The 18,333-nt window shown below is 36.7% G+C and overlaps 1 protein-coding gene across 1 annotated transcript in view; it reads left to right on the plus strand.

The window, feature by feature from the left end:
• TRHDE (thyrotropin releasing hormone degrading enzyme) overlaps positions 1 to 18,333 on the plus strand; it is a 382,185-nt gene that overhangs the window by 198,533 nt on the left and 165,319 nt on the right. The window contains exon 5 of the mRNA XM_004752417.3: positions 2,872 to 2,985. Coding sequence (XP_004752474.2) covers positions 2,872 to 2,985 — 114 coding nt within the window. The remainder of the gene's footprint in view (positions 1 to 2,871; positions 2,986 to 18,333) is intronic.

Consider the following 18,333-nt stretch of genomic DNA (forward strand, 5'->3'; position numbering starts at 1 on the left):
AATTAGGTAGAGAGCACTGTGCTGTTCTTTACAGAGGGTATGTCATTTTTCTCAGCTGACGGCACAAACAAAAGCAAACACACTGATGGTATTGAATAAGCAACTGTCATTCAGTGTAGCTGAGGAGTGAGAGGGAACCGCCACCCAGCAGCCTCTTCTGAGATCCTGTCCGGTCCTGGGTCCTTGTCAACCTTGCTTTATTTCCTTGTGATTATTGGCATGTATGTATGGTAAGTGCAGCGATGGCAGTGATTTATTGCGCTGCTGCAAGATGCAGCTGAGTTTTGTGTACGTGTCAAAATTTGCTTTTGCTGAAATCAATTTGTTATTCCCTTTTTCCCATCACATAGACACTTAGGAAGTCTTTCACTAACTCAGCCATAGACTCTTTGTTCTCTAGTGATTGATATTTTTTTGTCTTGGCATGTTTAGAAATTCATATGTAAATTAGCCAACTTTGTAGTGAAGCAAAGATAAAATTAATTTCATTTTGATTTTATGCACTTTCTTACAACGAGTGGAAGGTATTACAGAGATTTCGCAATGCTTATTTGAATCTTGATTCTAGTTTAAAAAAAAAAAAAGACAAAACTGAAAATAAATGTTCATGCTAATGGAAAGCAGTACCTCTCCTGGTGGGTATGGATGGTTTTAAATTAAACCACTGGAAATCTCATTGCGATACAGTATGGCTTCTATTTTTTAGGAACCCAAAACCTTTTTAAAAAGATGGAAAAACTCAAGAAGGAATTATGTGGAAAATGCTGTTAGCAAAAGAAAGTGAAGTGCTAAATGCTAATACATGAACACTGACTTAATGATAAATTGGTTCAGGCCATGCGGCCATTTCCCTCAATGCCAGCCTCCCTCAAGGACACCTGTATGATGCTTCTGTCTGTCCTGCTGGCCAGGTCAGGCATGTGTCCCTTGCCCCAGAGATGTAAGGGGATCCATTGCACAGATAATCAGGGTTCCTCCACCATGCTAAAGAGGAGGCTTTCCAATGAAACACAGTAATTCTTGGAGGCATAAGCAGATTCCTTTTTGTAGATTCCTAGAAACAGTTCACTTGTATAGTCTGTTGAAATAACAGTACATTGATGATGTTATCTTTGTTCCTAGAACTGGATTTTATTTGTTCCATATTTTATGTCAACTTTCTTGTTATAACTTATTGGTGCTAGGCTACTTACCATGAGAAGATGGACCAGAGGCTGGGAAAAACAGAATTTCCATTCTCATGTTATTTTCTGCATTACCCTCTCTTCTCACCTATGCATTGTCATGATTTTCAAGACAGGCTCTCAGTTTAAAGGAGAAATATCCATTTTTGATTAAGAATAAAAATTATTTTAAATATCATTTATTTTGTGTCCATTAATGTTGAGTTATTGTTTATTTGTACTTCAGTTCGAGATCCTTTTGAGTAACTGATTCTTTATTATTGATACTGAAACCCTCAGTCACCAAGCTCTTTCCTGGAGCTCCTAAAGCTATACCTGACCTGATAACTGTTTTTCTTTCTCCTTCAGTTTCTTAAATATCTTGTTCCCACTTAGGCTTTTCACACTGAGTGTTGCTTACATCTGTCTGGAATCTTCTTTCCAAGGCTTTCTCCTGACTGTTTCCTCCTTATCGTTAAAGTCTAAGCTCAACGGTCAATGGCTTAGAGAGAGCATTTTTGCTTTGACAGTCAAGAGTGGCTCTTCCCCCATTCCTGTCACATTTTATTAGGATTTGAAATTGTGTTGTTCATCTGCTTATATATTATTTATTTTGTACCTTACCTCATTACTCCTGTCTCCACAATAAAGCATCAGCTGTACAAGAAGGGACATTTCCCAACTTCTCATCATCACACCCAAGGTCCTTAGGATAACTCTAAACATATAATGTTTTTGTTTTTATTTTTAATGGAAAAAAGAATTTCTTTAACTTTTTGCTGAACTAAGCAAGGATTTCAGAGTGGCGCATTGTGAATTAATTAAAACACCATTTAACAATGAAAACATTATTGGGACACCTTGGTGGCTCTGTCAATTAAGCGTCTAACTCTTGGTTTCAGCTCAGGTCATGATCTTAGAGTCTTGAGAGCAAGCCCTGTGTCCAGAACCAGGCTGGGCATGGAGCCTGCATAAGATTTGCTGTATCCTTCTCCCTTTGCTCCTCCCCCCACTAGCTTTCTCTCTCTCTCTCTTCATTTATAAATAAATAAATACATAAATAAATAAATAAATAAATAAAAATAAGACATTATTTTTCATGAAGGGATTTTAGAGATTTTTTTGATCCAGCCCCTTGTTATCACAAGATCATAGAGAGACTGAAAGTCCTCAGTTGCTTCAACCAGCCCATGTCTTCTTAGAGTTGTCTGTGCTGTTGGAAGGCAATGCTTCAATACCTCCTGTGATGAGAGCTCACCACTTGAGGCAGTATTCTCCCATCTTTGGCCATCTCATTCCATTAGAGGGTCTCTTATATTTTCAGCAGACATCTTCCAACCCTGATTTCCATCCGTTAGTCCTTATTTGTACCTTGTAGGGCCACATGACACAAGTCTCTTTGTCTTCTGTGTATTAGACCTCCAAATATTTGAAAACAGCTATCATTTGTTTTTTCTCTTGAGTTTTTTCTTCTCCAGGTTAAATACTCTTTTTTTATTCTTGGTCATTATATTTTTGTTCTTCCCTGAAAACAAAAACAAAAAACTCATGTCACCAAGTGATTGAACAAATGAGTAGTCTTGCCACAATACATTTTAAGATCATGAATTCCAGTATGATAGCCATAGTTTAATACATTTAATTTTAGATGAAATAATTCTGGGATAAATTTGATTTGATCTGATGCTCATTCATTTTTCAATTGCAGTGGTTTGGTGACCTTGTGACTCCAGTATGGTGGGAAGATGTGTGGCTGAAGGAAGGTTTTGCTCACTACTTTGAATTTGTTGGCACAGACTACCTCTACCCTGGCTGGAATATGGTAGGTGCACTTTTTTTTAGTTGTTTGGACTTCCTAGTAAAAGGTTGGTCTCATATTATATTATCATTATCTTATATAATCATTATATTATATTATATTAGCATTATATTATATTATCATTAGAGCTTATATTTGTATCTTACCTCATTCCTCCTGTCTCCACAATAAAGCTTATATTTCATTAGAGCTTATATTATCATTATATTATCATTAGAGCTTATATTGTCGTTAGAGGTGACTGAAAATACCCTCTGGAAAAATCACATGTCCAATAAAGAAAAAGTAACCAAAATTTAAATTTAACTTAAATTCCAAAAAGTATTTCAAAAGAGTTCTGTTTTATTTATTAGAACTGAATAGAGTTTGATTGGTTATAAGTTGATTTCAAAATGGTATAGCTTTTCTTATAGAAATATCTTAGATTGTAACATTTGAGAACAAAGGAAAATTCTTTAAAATGGAAAAGGTAACAGTAGTTAATAAGTAATATTTTAAGTGTGAAGAGTATTTTAGTATATATAAAAATGAGACCTTAATACTTTTTCATTGTGACTAATATTTGCTTATTTGTAAAATACATTATAGTTGTATAACTATACAATTAGGATCAAATAACTTAGTAAGATGTCATTAACTTCATTAGGAATTATGCACATTATACCTGTACTCTAAGAATCTGTCTGGGGTTGCCTGGGTGGCTCAGTCATTAAACATCTGCCTTGGGCTCAGGTCATGTTCCCAGGGTCTTGTGATTGAGCTCCACACTGGGATCCCTGCTTAATGGGAACCCTGCTTCTCCCTCTCCCACTCCCGCCTTGGGTTTCCTCTCTTGGTGTCTCTCTCCCTGTCAAATATATAAATAAAACCTTTAAGAAAAAAAAGCCTCAAAAATATATCTGTCTGAACCTGAAGTCGGATTTGTTGTCCTTTAAGCAATGATGGTTCTAGAACATCCTAAAAGAAAAAGTGGAGGAAAGGCATGGTTTTTATGTGTCTTTTAATATAAGTTTTCATTTTATATATGCTTTTGTTAATCAATAAGTAACTATGTTATTATTAAATGAAACCCGGGATGTATGTTGTTTTGGAACTTGAATTTTAAATTTAATTTAAGTGATACTGTGTAAAAGTTGCCAAGTACTAACATTTGTTGGCTTCCAGAAGCTCATATTTCACCTGCGATATAGCATAAACAATAACATATATTTATTTTACATTGCTGTTTTTTGATGTTTAAATTATTAATAGTGATTATCTAATTATCTATCGTCATTATGAGTATGTTTTGAAGAGTTAAACCAAGGTGAAATATGGTCTGTAAGTCATGATATAACTACTTTATCATCAGTTCAGCCAACTTCTGCTGCATAAAAATAATGTGATCTTACAAATCTCACAGAGGAACCATGACAATAGTAATATCATTTGATATATTTTCATTATGTTCATGCATTTTTTGTCCTTATTTTGTAAAAGCAACATGGGTCATCTCCTCAAACAATGAGATACTTTTATTTAACCCTCTGTAACTAGGTGCGTCTGCATATATGATATGATTCTAAAAATCTTGCTGCTTTATCATGGCAGTGAAAATGCCTTTTAAGAACTTTAAAGAAAAATCACCAATACTGTATACTATTAATTATTTAATGCATTCTTGTAACAAATGTGAAATTTTAAAACAAGAATGTTTAAAGATATTGAAAATATTCCCCAAGTTCCTTCAAATATCTTTTCATTTTTACATGACTTTTAACCAACTTTGTTTAAAATTTTCATTTAATTTTCATTATGCTGTGGATTATTACTGATTTATAATTTCATTATGTTTCAATATTAAAAAAATGACCTAAATACAAGTGACATGCTACTCATATAGGTAAGCTTTTTTTTTTTTTTTAAAGTTCATTCAGCCATCTATTGTAAAACCCCTTCTAGTCATCATTATGAAAAATACATCTTGGATTAAAAAGTAATCAACAGAATTATACATGGGCTGAAAACTGACAGCCTTTGTTGGCTCTGGCATGGCAATATATCCCAAGTCTCAATGTCTTTATACTGATTTTGTCTCTGAATAATTTTTTTGTGCTCTTTCATCATTTTTTATCAGTTAAGTTATAAATGTAGGCCTTCTGGAGAACATATTTATAAGATGTATTGGAAATGAACATAAAGTATAAATAACCCACCTGGGACTTTGTTTTTAATAGAATACAGACCATGAACTGAAAGTATAAAAACCCTGGGGTGGTAAGATATAAGATTTTTATTTCCTATAAATCCATATTTCATAATTAAGAAATGAGAATTAATGATGTTATAAATACAGTGATATAGGAAGCTCACCTTATTATTAAACTAATAAATGGAAGAATAAAATCCATTACAGTTAATTAGGCAACAGTGAGAGGAGGTACAGGTCTTATCATGATGTCTCTTTATGTTCAGATTGTAAAGATTATAAACACTTTTTAATCTCTGATTGCTTTTTCTTTTTGGTAGCTATATTTAGAATACCTCATTGTACTAAATTCAAAAAACCTATGAGAAAAAATTATAAACAAATTGCTCCTCTCTATATCATTAATATCTTCTTTGCAAACAAAATTTTTAGAGTAAGTTAGCCCCATAGATAAGAGGATTATTAAGTAACTTTCAGGCTCTGCCAGCACTATTTTTCATAATGGCATCAGCAGGAGTGGAAGAAATACTAGAAAGAACAAGAGTGACAGCTGCGTCAGCAGTAACTCATACCGTTGTGATATGTGCAAAAGCTTACCTAGGAGTGCCGGGCTGGGGCTTCGCTAGAGCTTAGCCTAAAATAGAAAAATCAGAAGTCAGACTCATGTCAGGAGTAAAGGAATTCCGGAAGCTGACCCCTTTTGTCTCTAATCTCAAAAACAGTGCTTTTATCATTTTTACATACCCAGTCTCAAGCCCTAAAGTACAATTTCAATTTGCTATGGTGATTGTTACGACAAAGTACCTTCAATGGAATAGCAATAAAGAAGCCCTGAATTACATAATCTTGTCAAGGAAGTCCTTGTTCTGATTTAGGCCAGTATATTTGCTTAGTCTGCTTAATTAGTTAGTAAAGTCTTAGATTGTGTGTGTGTGTGTGTGTGTGTGTGTGTGTGTGTGTGTGTTTAGAGCCAGTTGCTGATACAGAAGTAATCAGTTTTTATATTAGAAACACTCCATGGAATAAAAGCTGTTAAGATGGTTTTGTTCCCAACAAACTAATCAAGTTTACCATTTTATAGATATGGGCCTTTACAGGTGCTATGACGGAAGGTCCGAGGAATGGACTGGAAAGAAGAAATTCAGATTCCAGGAAGGTGTTTCACTGCTCTGACTGTTTCTTATCATTTGAAAAATGGGGGCAATTGTCCTGACTTATCACGCTCGCAGGATTTTTGTGAAGATAAAATAACTTGCAAGGTCTTTGAAATGTATGAGCCACTATACAAATGTGAGTCGGCATCACGTATCTGGAAAATAAATGCTCCATTAGAAAGGGGCATTGATTTTATGTATAGATGCCCTAACACTTCCAAGCCCAGTCATCTGTTTTGACACCCTAGATTTATAACAATTATGTAGAGATTACAAAATAATTTTTATAATCCTTGTACCTGGACTCAGTCTCACCAAATCAATTCTTATCTATACTGGCAATGTGGATTCTTCTGTAGGAACATAAGCCTTGTATAATATTTCATTCATCAAACAGAAGTGTCAAGATTATCAGAGCAGCTTCTTTTTTTTTTTTTTTTTTTTTTTTTTTTTTTTTTTTTTTTTCCAATTTTAATTTTTTATTTTTTATAAACATATATTTTTATCCCCAGGGGTACAGGTCTGTGAATCACCAGGTTTACACACTTCACAGCACACACCAAATCACATACCCTCCCCAATGTCCATAATCCCACCCCCTTCTCCCAAACCCCCTCCACCCGGCAACCCTCAGTTTGTTTTGTGAGATTAAGAGTCACTTATGGTTTGTCTCCCTCCCAATCCCATCTTGTTTCATTTATTCTTCTTCTACCCACTTAAGCCTCCATGTTGCATCACCACTTCCTCATATCAGGGAGATCATATGATAGTTGTCTTTCTCTGCTTGACTTATTTCGCTAAGCATGATACGCTCTAGTTCCATCCATGTTGTTGCAAATGGCAAGATTTCATTTCTTTTGATGGCTGCATAGTATTCCATTGTGTATATATACCACATCTTCTTGATCCATTCATCTGTTGATGGACATCTAGGTTCTTTCCATAGTTTGGCTATTGTGGACATTGCTGCTATAAACATTCGGGTGCATGTGTCCCTTTGGATCACTACATTTGTATCTTTAGGGTAAATACCCAATAGTGCAATTGCTGGGTCATAGGGCAGTTCTATTTTCAACATTTTGAGGAACCTCCATGCTGTTTTCCAGAGTGGCTGCACCAGCTTGCATTCCCACCAACAGTGTAGGAGGGTTCCCCTTTCTCCGCATCCTCGCCAGCATCTGTCATTTCCTGACTTGTTGATTTTAGCCATTCTGACTGGTGTGAGGTGATATCTCATTGTGGTTTTGATTTGTATTTCCCTGATGCCGAGTGATATGGAGCACTTTTTCATGTGTCTGTTGGCCATCTGGATGTCTACTTTGCAGAAATGTCTGTTCATGTCCTCTGCCCATTTCTTGATTGGATTATTTGTTCTTTGGATGTTGAGTTTGCTAAGTTCTTTATAGATTCTGGACACTAGTCCTTTATCTGATATGTCGTTTGCAAATATCTTCTCCCATTCTGTCAGTTGTCTTTTGATTTTGTTAACTGTTTCCTTTGCTGTGCAAAAGCTTTTGATCTTGATGAAATCCCAGTAGTTCATTTTTTTCCCTTGCTTCCCTTGCCTTTTGCGTTGTTCCTAGGAAGATGTTGCTGCGGCAGAGGTCGAAGAGGTTGCTGCCCGTGTTCTCCTCAAGGATTTTGATGGATTCCTTTCGTACATTGAGGTCCTTCATCCATTTTGAGTCTATTTTTGTGTGTGGTGTAAGGAAATGGTCCAATTTCATTTTTCTGCATGTGGCTGTCCAATTTTCCCAGCACCATTTATTGAAAAGGCTGTCTTTTTTCCATTGGACATTCTTTCCTGCTTTGTCGAAGATTAGATGACCATAGATTTGAGGGTCTATTTCTGGGCTCTCTATTCTGTTCCATTGATCTATGTGTCTGTTTTTGTGCCAGTACCATGCTGTCTTGATGATGACAGCTTTGTAATAGAGCTTGAAGTCCGGAATTGTGATGCCACCAACGTTGGCTTTCTTTTTCAATATCCCTTTGGCTATTCGAGGTCTTTTCTGGTTCCATATAAATTTTAGAATTATTTGTTCCATTTCTTTGAAAAAGATGGATGGTACTTTGATAGGAATTGCATTAAATGTGTAGATTGCTTTAGGTAGCATAGACATTTTCACAATATTTATTCTTCCAATCCAGGAGCATGGAACATTTTTCCATTTCGTTGTGTCTTCCTCAATTTCTTTCATGAGTACTTTATAGTTTTCTGAGTATAGATTCTGTGTCTCTTTGGTTAGGTTTATTCCTAGGTATCTTATGGTTTTGGATGCAATTGTAAATGGGATTGACTCCTTAATATCTCTTTCTTCTGTCTTGCTGTTGGTGTAGAGAAATGCAACTGATTTCTGTGCATTGATTTTATATCCTGACACTTTACTGAATTCCTGTATAAGTTCTAGCAGTTTTGGAGTGGAGTCTTTTGGGTTTTCCACATATAGTATCATATCATCTGCGAAGAGTGATAATTTGACTTCTTCTTTGCCGATTTGGATGCCTTTAATTTCCTTTTGTTGTCTGATTGCTGAGGCTAGGACCTCTAGTACGATGTTGAATAGCAGTGGTGATAATGGACATCCCTGCCGTGTTCCTGACCTTAGCGGAAAAGCTTTCAGTTTTTCTCCATTGAGAATGATATTTGCGGTGGGTTTTTCATAGATGGCTTTGATGATATTGAGGTATGTGCCCTCTATCCCTACACTTTGAAGAGTTTTGATCAGGAAGGGATGTTGTACTTTGTCAAATGCTTTTTCAGCATCTATTGAGAGTATCATATGGTTCTTGTTCTTTCTTTTATTGATGTGTTGTATCACATTGACTGATTTGCGGATGTTGAACCAACCTTGCAGCCCTGGAATAAATCCCACTTGGTCGTGGTGAATAATCTTTTTAATGTACTGTTGAATCCTATTGGCTAGTATTTTGTTGAGTATTTTCGCATCTGTGTTCATCAAGGATATCGGTCTATAGCTCTCTTTTTTGGTGGGATCCTTGTCTGGTTTTGGGATCAAGGTGATGCTGGCCTCATAAAATGAGTTTGGAAGTTTTCCTTCCATTTCTATTTTTTGGAACAGTTTCAGGAGAATAGGAATTAGTTCTTCTTTAAATGTTTGGTAGAATTCCCCCGGGAAGCCGTCTGGCCCTGGGCTTTTGTTTGTTTGGAGATTTTTAATGACTGTTTCAATCTCCTTACTGGTTATGGGTCTGTTCAGGCTTTCTATTTCTTCCTGGTTCAGTTGTGGTAGTTTATATGTTTCTAGGAATGCATCCATTTCTTCCAGATTATCAAATTTATTGCCGTAGAGTTGCTCATAGTATGTTCTTATAATAGTTTGTATTTCTTTGGTGTTAGTTGTGATCTCTCCTCTTTCATTCATGATTTTATTTATTTGGGTCCTTTCTCTTTTCTTTTTGATAAGTCGGGCCAGGGGTTTATCAATTTTATTAATTCTTTCAAAGAACCAGCTCCTAGTTTCATTGATTTGTTCTATTGTTTTTTTGGTTTCTATTTCATTGATTTCTGCTCTGATCTTTATGATTTCTCTTCTCCTGCTGGGCTTAGGGTTTCTTTCTTGTTCTTTCTCCAGCTCCTTTAGGTGTAGGGTTAGGTTGTGTACCTGAGACCTTTCTTGTTTCTTGAGAAAGGCTTGTACCGCTATATATTTTCCTCTCAGGACTGCCTTTGTTGTGTCCCACAGATTTTGAACCGTTGTATTTTCATTATCATTTGTTTCCATGATTTTTTTTCAATTCTTCTTTAATTTCCCGGTTGACCCATTCATTCTTTAGAAGGATACTGTTTAGTCTCCATGTATTTGGGTTCTTTCCAAACTTCCTTTTGTGGTTGAGTTCTAGCTTTAGAGCATTGTGGTCTGAAAATATGCAGGGAATGATCCCAATCTTTTGATACCGGTTGAGTCCTGATTTAGGACCGAGGATGTGATCTATTCTGGAGAATGTTCCATGTGCACTAGAGAAGAATGTGTATTCTGTTGCTTTGGGATGAAATATTCTGAATATATCTGTGATGTCCATCTGGTCCAGTGTGTCATTTAAGGCCTTTATTTCCTTGCTGATCTTTTGCTTGGATGACCTGTCCATTTCAGTGAGGGGAGTGTTAAAGTCCCCTACTATCATTGTATGATTGTTGATGTGTTTCTTTGATTTTGTTATTAATTGGTTTATATAGTTGGCTGCTCCCACATTGGGGGCATAGATATTTAAAATTGTTAAATCTTCTTGTTGGACAGACCCTTTGAGTATGATATAGTGTCCTTCCTCATCTCTTATTATAGTCTTTGGCTTAAAATCTAATTGATCTGATATAAGGATTGCCACTCCTGCTTTCTTCTGATGTCCATTGGCATGGTAAATTCTTTTCCACCCCCTCACTTTAAATCTGGAGGTGTCTTCGGGCTTAAAATGTGTTTCTTGGAGGCAACATATAGATGGGTTTTGTTTTTTTATCCATTCTGATACCCTGTGTCTTTTGACAGGGGCATTTAGCCCATTCACATTCAGGGTAACTATTGAGAGATATGAATTTAGTGCCATTGTATTGCCTGTAAGGTGACTGTTACTGTATATGGTCTCTGTTCCTTTCTGATCTACCACTTGTAGGCTCTCTCTTTGCTTAGAGGATCCCTTTCAATATTTCCTGTAGAGCTGGTTTGGTATTTGCAAATTCTTTCAGTTGTTGTTTGTCCTGGAAGCTTTTAATCTCTCCTTCTATTTTCAATGATAGCCTAGCTGGATATAGTATTCTTGGCTGCATGTTTTTTCTCGTTTAGTGCTCTGAAAATATCATGCCAGCTCTTTCTGGCCTGCCAGGTCTCTGTGGACAAGTCAGCTGCCAATCTAATATTTTTACCATTGTATGTTACAGACTTCTTTTCCCGGGCTGCTTTCAGGATTTTCTCTTTGTCGTTGAGACTTGTAAATTTTACTATTAGGTGACGGGGTGTGGGCCTATTCTTATTGATTTTGAGGGGCATTCTCTGAACCTCCTGAATTTTGATGCTCGTTCCCTTTGCCATATTGGGGAAATTCTCCCCAATAATTCTCTCCAGTATACCTTCTGCTCCCCTCTCACTTTCTTCTTCTTCTGGAATCCCAATTATTCTAATGTTGTTTCGTCTTATGGTGTCACTTATCTCTCGAATTCTCCCCTCGTGGTCCAGTAGCTGTTTGTCCCTCTTTTGCTCAGCTTCTTTATTCTCTGTCATTTGGTCTTCTATATCACTAATTCTTTCTTCTGCCTCATTTATCCTAGCAGTTAGAGCCTCCATTTTTGATTGCACCTCATTAATAGCTTTTTTGATTTCACCTTGGTTAGATTTTAGTTCTTTGATTTCTCCAGAAAGGGCTTTTATATCTCTCGAGAGGGTTTCTCTAATATCTTCCATGCCTTTTTCGAGCCCGGCTAGAACCTTGAGAATTGTCATTCTGAACTCTAGATCTGACATATTACCGATGTCTGTATTGATTAGGTCCCTAGCCTTCGGTACTGCCTCTTGTTCTTTTTTTTGTGTTGAATTTTTACGTCTTGTCATTTTGTCCAGATAAGAGTAAATGAAGGGGCAAGTAAAATACTAAAAGTGTGGCAACAAACCCAGGAAAATATGCTTTAACCTAATTAGAAGAGATCCAAAATCGTGAGTGTGGGGGGAAAGGGGATAAAAAGAGGTTCAAAAAAGGAAGAAAGAAAAGAAAAAAAAAAAAAAAAAATAAAAGAAAAAAAAAAAAAAAAAAAAAAAGAAAAGAAAAGAATTTTTTTTAAAAAAAAGAAAACACCTAAGAAAAATGTAAAAATATATATATATATATATTAGATAAACTAGTAAAAAATCGTTAAAAAAGAAAAAGGTAACAGTTAAAAAAAATTTTACCCGAAGGCGAGAAAAAAGAAAAAAAAAAAAATGAAAAAGAAAAAATTAAATTAACTGCAAGACTAAAAAAAAAATCACAGGAAAAAAGCCATGAGTTCCGTGCTTGGCTTTCTCCTCCTCTGGAATTCTGCTGCTCTCCTTGGTATTGAAACCGCACTCCTTGGTAGGTGAACTTGGTCTCGGCTGGATTTCTTGTTGATCTTCTGGGGAGGGGCCTGTTGTAGTGATTCTCAAGTGTCTTGCCCCAGGCGGAATTTCACCGCCCTTACCCGGGGCCGGGGTGAGTAATCCGCTCGGGTTTGCTTTCAGGAGCTTTTGTTCCCTGAGCGCTTTCCGTAGAGTTCCAGAGGACGGGAATACAAATGGCGGCCTCCTGGTCTCGGCCCGGAGGAGCCGAGAGCCCAGGGCCCCACTCCTCAGTGCGCCCTCAGAGAACAGCACCCAGTTACTCCCGTCTGCCTGACCTCCGGCCGCGCTCCGAGCTCACCGAGCCTGCGACCGGTTCAAGGTAACACGGAGCTGCGAGCTTACTGTCGGCTCTGTCTCTGTAGCCGGCTTTCCCGTTCCAATACCCGCAAGCTCTGCGACACTCAGACACCCCCGATCCTTCTGTGACCCTGCGGGACCTGAGGCCACGCTGACCCCGCATGGGCTTCGCCCCGGTTTAGCCTCTGGAGCGATGTCCCTCAGCGGAACAGACTTTTAAAAGTCCTGATTTTGTGCGCGGTTGCTCCGCCGCTTGCCGGGAGCCGGCCCCTCCCCCCGGGGTCTATCTTCCCGTCGCTTTGGATTCACTTCTCCGCCGGTCCTACCTTTCAGAACGTGGTTGTTTTTCTGTTTCCAGAATTGCTGTTCTTCTTCTCTTCAATCTGCCGATGGATTTTCAGGTGTTTGCAATCTTTAGATAAGCTATCTAGCTGATCTCCGGCTAGCTGAAGCAGTCTCAGCTTGCTACTTCTCCGCCATCTTGACCGCAATCCAGAAGCAGCTTCTTCAGCTCAGGGCTAAGGATGCATTTCAGGGGCATGTGGTCCTTTTGCTTGACGCTATTTCATCAGAGTTGGCTGTTAGTGACAATGTTATTGGATGGATCAAGTTACAGTATGATAGTGATGGGAGTTGTATTACGTCTCACTATGTTCTTCGGAATGGGAGGGAAAAAAGGGAAGACTCACTCAACATAGTTACTATTCTTCAATAATTCTTGACCATTTTAATGTGAAATAAACTATGATAAAGGACTTTTAGTACAAGAAAAGGATACATGGTAAAATGCTACTTTGAACTCCTTATTTTATAGGCCTAGTGCTGATGCAGGCCAAATCAGATCTCCTCTGTAGATAGCATACATTTTCATTATAGTTTGTATCTATATTGTAGGCATGTCCTTTAGTTTCCTGAATACAGCATTATAAAGACGTGCTGCTATAATGAGAATTATTAAACATGAGTGTATGTTCCTTTGTTAAATGAATTGGGATTCTCTGGAGCTGCACACGGCAATAACTTTGTATGCTGATAAAGTCTGCAGACTGGGAATTCTCCCTAAATTTTTATGAGGACACATACCTGGGCATAAAGATAATTACTAATGGAGAATCATGCAACTAAATTTCATTATGCTAAATACTTAAGATAATCTTAAATTGTATTGCCCAAAACCTTGAGAAGTGTTCTCAATTGTCTCTGTCCTGGATGGGGCTGAAATAGTAAAAATGAATTCTGCCATTAGACTTAGTATCATTTTAATGTGCTCCAACAAAAATTGCCTGCCTAAGTTAACAGGCATTGCGATAAAATTATCTTTCCTTTTTAAATTATTTTATTTTTACTCAAAAAGAAGTTGAGAAAATCATTGATGAACTGAAAAGGAGTTGATTGAGTTCAATGTTTCTTCCAGTTTAAATGTAAAGATAAACTGTTTCAGCATTCCAGATAATAATATACACTCTACCAGAGTTGGGCGGAACAGAGAGGTAGAAAGAAAACATCTTGGTTTTGGTTAATATTTTACTGGTTCAGGTCTTTGTTTCTCAATTCCATACTTAATGTCTGTAGGGAAAAATTCTTTTGCGTTCTTTTTAAAATTAGTTAATAGATGTTTCAATAATAGTTGGTATATTGATGTTATTGTCTGTACTTCATCAGTATCAAAGTATATTTGCCCAGTAGGTCTATGGGGTCACAGATAGATCACTTGGAAATTAAATATGTATTTTAGAATCTTACTTAACAAATACTGAATACCAAATGAATGTATGTATATATATATTCATGATTTTTCATATAGTTGTATTTGTCTATTATGATCAAAATCCACATTATAATATTCTTTCTGCTCCTGAGAAGCCAGTAAATTAGATGACCCCATTGTTTTCAACTGGTCAATGATATTTTTTTTTCAAATGACTAACACACATTGGATGTGAAAAATTTAAAGGATTCTTATGACTAGTTCCATGGGGCTATGGTCTTTTTGATCCTCTTCAGTAGCTTAGTGGTGACATTGACATTAAAAGGCTAGAAGGAGGAAGGAGGGTGTACTTGGGTCTCTTGGGGGACCACAGCCTTCAAAATGGCCCTCATCTCCTGCTTTCCCTTTGTTCTTCCCTCCTCCCCTTTTCTGCAAGCCAGTTCTCTGATGAAGACATAGATTTTTTTTTATTTAAAGAATAGAAAATAGTTTTGTTTTTTTTTTTTCCCTCATTGGAGTGGAACTGGTGAGCTGTAGCTCTCTTTTCTGGGAGGAAGAGTTGCTTTTTCCTTAACATTTGTGATTAGAGCAGTTTGGGGCATTGGTGGACAGTAGGTTTATAACAAAGAAACAAAGTGCACAGAGGAAGTAAGAGCTGTAGTGAGGAAAGTAGCCGATGCCCCTGAAAGAAAGAATCTCGTCCGCCGTATCTGAAATCTGAGTAAACATTGAAGGAGTTCCCAGTGCACTGAGGGTTAGACCAAAGAGCGTACAAATTGGGCTCATCCAAAAAGCACATCAGTGTTAGGAAGCAGGCCAGAGACATGGGTTCTAACCATCGCTGGCTGAAGAGACACAAACAATCTCTAGCAGAAATAGCAGTGAAAAAGGAACTAGGCCAGTTATACTAACACGTGACAATACTTCTCACTAAGGCTACTATAATAAAAAAGTTATGTTTACATTTTCTCTCATTTCAGGGCTAATTCTGTGCTTTTTACAAAACATGTTAATGATGGGCCAGTAGCCCTGTTAAGGGCATCTCTTCACAAAAGGGATGAAAAAGGCTGAGCAGTCATTTATTAATTGTGAAACTACATTAACAATTTTAGAAGTTTTATGTCACAAATGCATTTTTGAGGATGAAACTACAACTGAAGACAGTGCATTCATACTTTTATTTACACTTGTCATTCTTATTTATAAGAATCAAAACGTTGGCTTCACAATTGTTTGAGAAGTGCAAGCTTTTGAAGAGCTTGTTATCAATGTGTGATAAGTTTCAGAAAATGTAACTCTGCTTCATTTACTGTTTCTAATAGAAGACCAATTTTTATTAAGTACAATCTTTAGGGAGGAAAGAAAAAAATAATCATAATTCCTTAGTTTTCAAATATTTTCATTTATCCTTTTGTATGTTCAGGTGTGTATCTGGGAGGTTTTCTTAGTCACATTACCTCGCATTTTCTCCTATGTGAATTTTTAAAATTTAAGACAAAGCTGCAAATGGAAATCTGTATGTTCTTAAAGAATGAATTTTCTTTAAAGCAATCATTTTCTTCAGAAAGACACTAAGTGTTTCAGGTTTTGTATATTTTAAACTTAGAGATAAAAGATAAATGAGCATTCCCTTTGGAATAAAGTATTTCTTCTGAAGACCATGTTCAGGTTTGCATGGTGTCAAGGTGTTTCTACATTTCCATAGGAATTTCAAAAGCAACTGATCAATTGACAAGATTAGACACTTTCTAAGAAGAAAATCCTTCTGAACCTGGAGCTCAACAATAATGCAAGACCATCCTTTTTCATATCTAGAAATATTGCAAGGAAAATCAACCCATTCATTCCCTTTTCAAGTAAGAGCAGTTTGTAAGCAGAATACCTTCCACTTACTAAAACTTGTCAGACAGTGCTTTGTAAACCAAAAAATTGATAATGTCAAAAATTTATACCAAAATGATGAAATGTTCTGTTAGACATCCTTGTTCACGAACACATTATTTATGATAGCAGATTATGCCATTGTTAATCTGTATCTCTTACCACTGCTAGTAAAAATGTTTGTCTCCCTATAATATAGTATTGTTCAACGTTTGATATCATTCAGCTTTTTCCCAGATATGCTAAAAAAATTTTTGTTTTGCAACGTACAACCAAAACTGAAGGTGGAGGACTAAGAGGACAACCAAAAGCTGATTTATTAATTTCCTAATTATTAATCATCCTTAACCAGGCAGCTATATGTTTTCAAAGACATTAGAACACAACTCATTTCTAAGCAAGGAGTGGCTGTTTCAGTCCATAACACTTTATGGGACTTTTTTCTCCCCCTTTTCATCAAGGTTACTTTCACTGTTGAAATGTTACCAGACAAGAATGTGAGTAATGAAAGTAGTGAGTTCAAGTGATGTGAATTAAAAAAAAAAAAATGTAAAAGGCTATCCTGTGAAGATAAAGCCAAACAAAAACAAAAACAAAAACCCACAAAGGGTAATTAAATAGTTTGAGGTTGTTGAAAATTTTGCCTCAGTTATACCTATAATACTTATTTTTGTTTTCTTAAGATTTTATTTATTTATTTGAGAGAGAGCACAAGCTAGGGAGTGGCATAAAGAGAGGGAGAGGCAGACTCCTGCGAATCAAGGAACCTAACGTGGGGCTTGATCCAGGACGCTGAAATCATGACCTGAGCCAAAGGCAGATGCTTAACCGACTGTGCCACCCAGGTGTCCCTACCATTAACACTTGTGATGGCGAAGACTTAGGTTGCATTTACTGTGTAGCATCAAACATCATTAAACATCACTGTGAAATAGGGTAAGACATTCTGCTAGGTGTCTTGAGAGTACACCTGTTACCATCTTTCCTAACAGTCTGAAGAGTGTTGTAATGGCTAAACCACCACACAGTTCACCACTCAGGCAGTTCTCCTCAACTGCATTTCCAAAAAGATGGTTTGCGGTAGAACATGTTTTGGCACTGAGCTCAATAACCTCTGTGAATCTGCGTTCGCAAATGTAGGAAAGCCCCTTTATATGAAACTGGTTGTATCTTTGGGTTTTCACCTCACCCTCGGATTGATGAAATCGAATTCTTTATAATGATCGGTGTGCTGTCTTTTGTCATGTTTCTGTCATATTTGTCTTACAAAATTAAAATATGTGGGAATGCTTCCTTTACCTACTTCAGATACACCTGTGCCCAGTTAATTCCTTTAATCATTTTTTTCTCCTCTCCAGATATAGTCCAGCGATGCTTTTCTTGAGTGCTGTTAACAATGTACCAGCTCAATGGTTTTATGTAAACTACTTTGATGGATTGCTGCTATTTTTTTGCCATTACATTCAGTAATACAATTAATTTATTCTCTTTATTAATTAAGTAAAAGAATTATCAAGCACTTAAAATGAGGCCTTTGTTTTGCTAATTTCTGTGGAATAAACCTCATGGTATTATAAGCTTGGAACTGCTCTGTATTAGTTCCTTGTGTATACTGTATTCTGTCTTTGGTGTAGTGGTTTCCATTAGTAGGTATGGATAGGTTCAGGATACATCCTCTGTTAGAAGTAGCCTCCGTCCGAAGTAGCTTTGTTTATAGAATAGCTCAAAAACACAGTCTGTCACCTCCATCAGACTGCTCATATTCGTAGATACATTGGGAAAATAAAATTTAGCACAGTTAGTCTCAGAAGATTAGTCAAACAATGGAACAGTAGAACATTTAGCCACCAATGATCATGTTTATATCACATGGCTCAAACATGTTGTCTACTAATACATCAAATTTATCTGGTTACAGTAGCCATTTCTTTTCCTGTAGATTTTGAGCATCTTTCTGCTTCGTTAATTTCTGCTTTTGATTCCTGTTCTTTCTGTAAACTTCCCAGATTTGCTTGGAAGATAAGTTCTTTATGCAGA

Source organism: Mustela putorius, unplaced genomic scaffold (assembly GCF_011764305.1).
Source record: "Mustela putorius furo isolate JIRA1106 unplaced genomic scaffold, ASM1176430v1.1 tig00537227_pilon_pilon_pilon, whole genome shotgun sequence".
NCBI classification, from domain to species: domain Eukaryota; kingdom Metazoa; phylum Chordata; class Mammalia; order Carnivora; family Mustelidae; genus Mustela; species Mustela putorius.